The 3,021-nt window shown below is 35.9% G+C and overlaps 1 protein-coding gene across 7 annotated transcripts in view; it reads left to right on the top strand.

The window, feature by feature from the left end:
* Positions 1-3,021, top strand: part of LOC110453707 (liprin-alpha-1-like) — a 56,123-nt gene that overhangs the window by 42,885 nt on the left and 10,217 nt on the right. For all 7 annotated transcript variants that reach the window (XM_021502786.1, XM_021502789.1, XM_021502784.1 and 4 more), the window contains one exon: positions 944-1,041. In XM_021502786.1, coding sequence (XP_021358461.1) covers positions 944-1,041 — 98 coding nt within the window. The remainder of the gene's footprint in view (positions 1-943; positions 1,042-3,021) is intronic.

The following is a 3,021-nucleotide window of genomic DNA, read 5'->3' on the forward strand; positions in this document are numbered from 1 at the left end:
CTGGGTCATAACTTTGAAATGGTTAATATCCCCACCCCAAAACTATATATACAATTGTTGGGCATAAAGAGACTAATGCAATCATGATATTAGAATTGATCCCAGGGTCTGCCCCACCCTTGCGGACTTGGCCCCTGGGTCATAACTTTGAAACGGTTGAGATCCCCGCCCCAAAACTATATATACAAATGCTTGGCAAAAAGAGACAAATGCAGTCAGGATATTAGAATCTATCCTGGGGTCTGGCCACAACTCTAGGGACCTAGTTTCTGAGTCGAAGCTTGGAAACAGTTGAGATCCCCACCGCATAACCATACATAAAATTGGGCATGAAAAATCTAATATAGCTATGCTACAAGGATTGGCCTTGGGGTCTGGCATATTCCCTTGATCTCATTTGGAGAATAGTTTGCCATGATTGCTTAGGTATCCAGGTGAGTGATACAGGCCCTCTGGGCCTCTTGTTTAATGATGTAAGATCTAGAGATATGAATTCTGATATTTTCTGTGTGCTAAATTTCCCCATCATAATTTCAACAGTTCATTTTGAATAAAATACTGTATTATATCTTACTTAACTCATTCACCCCTAAAGTCACATTTGAACCTTACCAAATCAAGGATTGGGCAAGTCCAGTTTAAATATGTAGGGGTAAATGAATGAATTTTGGATTTTAGGTTTTGAGATTTTGAACACGAAATCCAAACAATCTTTTAAACTCTAGCCTCATAAAATAACTCCACCAGTTTGATAAAATCAGGTAAGATTATTTTTTTGTTCCAAAATTGAGGACTAAATTAAATAGGATAGAGTCAGTTTCTTCATTAATTAATAGCGTTTTTAATGAGAAATCTTGCGAGAAAGCATTTTTATCAAAGGGCGAAAATAATAAATACGGTAATTATTGCAGTGTCTCATTGATGTTTCAATTTTTTTTCACAGGACAAGTTTACAATATGGTATTAATTGTTTAAAAAGATTGAATTATGACAAGAAAGAATTAGAACGGAGAAGAGAAGACAGTTCAGCAGAAATGAAAGGTAAGACACATTTCCATTTATATTGACTATTATTACCAATGAAAGCAGTTTAACTCTTATATTTTATTTCATGAAATTTGTGATCAGGAGTAAATTCTAATATCTGAGTGAGTTTTCTATTATAATCAGTCTTATGTAGTCTGTCCCATCTTTTATTGCTGAAGTAGTGATGGGTTGATGATAATTATAATTAAAAATTGAATGGTTTAACCTTTCCGATTCCAATTACCGATTCCAAATTCCACAAGGGATATAATTGGTTCATTACTGAACTCAAGTGTCATATGTATACTATGTAAAGCATGCATTTCAAATCTTTTGTTTATCATGATATAATTGGCGATAATATTGAAAAAAATCAAAACTGCATGAAAGTTGCTTGTTATACATTCATAATGAAAGAGTGAAACCTCTTTTATTCTTAATAACTTGATCAATTTATGTTAAAAGTGGGATTTTTGATTTGTTTTTAACTTTTTAGGTCACCTGAGACAAAGTCTCAAGTGACTATTGCGATCGCCTTTTGTCCTTTGTCGTCTGTCGTGCGTCCGTCAACAATTTACATTATCGACTTATTCTCCAAAACCCCTGAACCAATTTCAATGAAATTTTGCAGAAACCTTCCATGGCCAAAGGTTAACAAAAACAGTTGCCGGTTTGGTCCCCGGCCCCCAGGGGCCTGAGGGGCCTGAGGGGCCAAAAAGGGTCAAATTGACTAAAATTTCAAAAACCTTCTTCTCAGACCCAGATATGGTAGAATCAAATACTCTTCATAGATGGAAGGGTCTTAAGGTGCTTTACCAAAATTGTGAATTTCTTGACCCATGGGTTTCATGTTTACCCCTGGGGGTCAAAATTTATTATGGTTTATAATGGCAAATGATACTTTGAATATTACATGTTAATAACTTGATTGGAATTATAACCCTGAGTTAACAGTTTGATACTTTGAAAATTTTGAGCCAGCCCTACCCCCAAGGGCTGTAGGGTGGGGCCCAAAGGAGTCAGTGTGCTAAAATTTGTTCATTTTCCTTGTTTAGAATCATAGGTGCTAGTTTTTAATACTTTTTAGTCTTAAATCTGTATGCTAGATATTGAATAAGGTGGTTTTATTGGTTTTTGTCACTGAATAATATTTCTGTGCGTGTTTAAAACAAAATCAACTCTCTGTATAAATATATCAGGTGACTGTTAAGGCCCATGGCCCTCTTGTTTAGGGTATTCTGTCCAATAAAAATATAAACCAGTTATGCAATCAATCAGAAGTAGGTGTACTATTTCCGATAACAAACAAATCATAGATTATGATTTTGAATCAATTCACTATTATGTAAAACTAGGGAGTATCCGGTTAATATATTGTCTGTATAAACAGACTGTATGGCCCTGTGTTACATACTGTTACAGGTTGTCTATACTGTATGGACCTGTGTTACATAATGTTACAAGTTGTCTATTCTGTATGGCCCTGTGTTACATAATGTTACAGGATGTCTATGCTGTATGGCCCTGTGTTACATACTGTTACAGGTTGTCTATCCTGTATGGCCCTGTGTTACATAATGTTACAGGATGTCTATGCTGTATGGCCCTGTGTTACATACTGTTACAGGATGTCTATACTGCATGGCCCTGTGTTACATACTGTTACAGGTTGTCTATCCTGTATGGCCCTGTGTTACATAATGTTACAGGTTGTCTATACTGTCTGGCCCTGTGTTACATAATGTTACAGGATGTCTATGCTGTATGGCCCTGTGTTACATACTGTTACAGGTTGTCTATCCTGTATGGCCCTGTGTTACATAATGTTACAGGTTGTCTATACTGTATGGCCCTGTGTTATATACTGTTATAGGTTGTCTATACTGTATGGCCCTGTGTTATTTACTATTTCAAATTGTCTATACTGTATGGCCCTGTGTTACATACTGTTACAGGTTGTCTATACTGTATGGCCCTGTGTTACATAATGTTACA

The sequence above is a fragment of the Mizuhopecten yessoensis genome, unplaced genomic scaffold (assembly GCF_002113885.1).
Source record: "Mizuhopecten yessoensis strain PY_sf001 unplaced genomic scaffold, ASM211388v2 scaffold7491, whole genome shotgun sequence".
In the NCBI taxonomy this organism is placed as follows: Eukaryota; Metazoa; Mollusca; class Bivalvia; order Pectinida; family Pectinidae; genus Mizuhopecten; species Mizuhopecten yessoensis.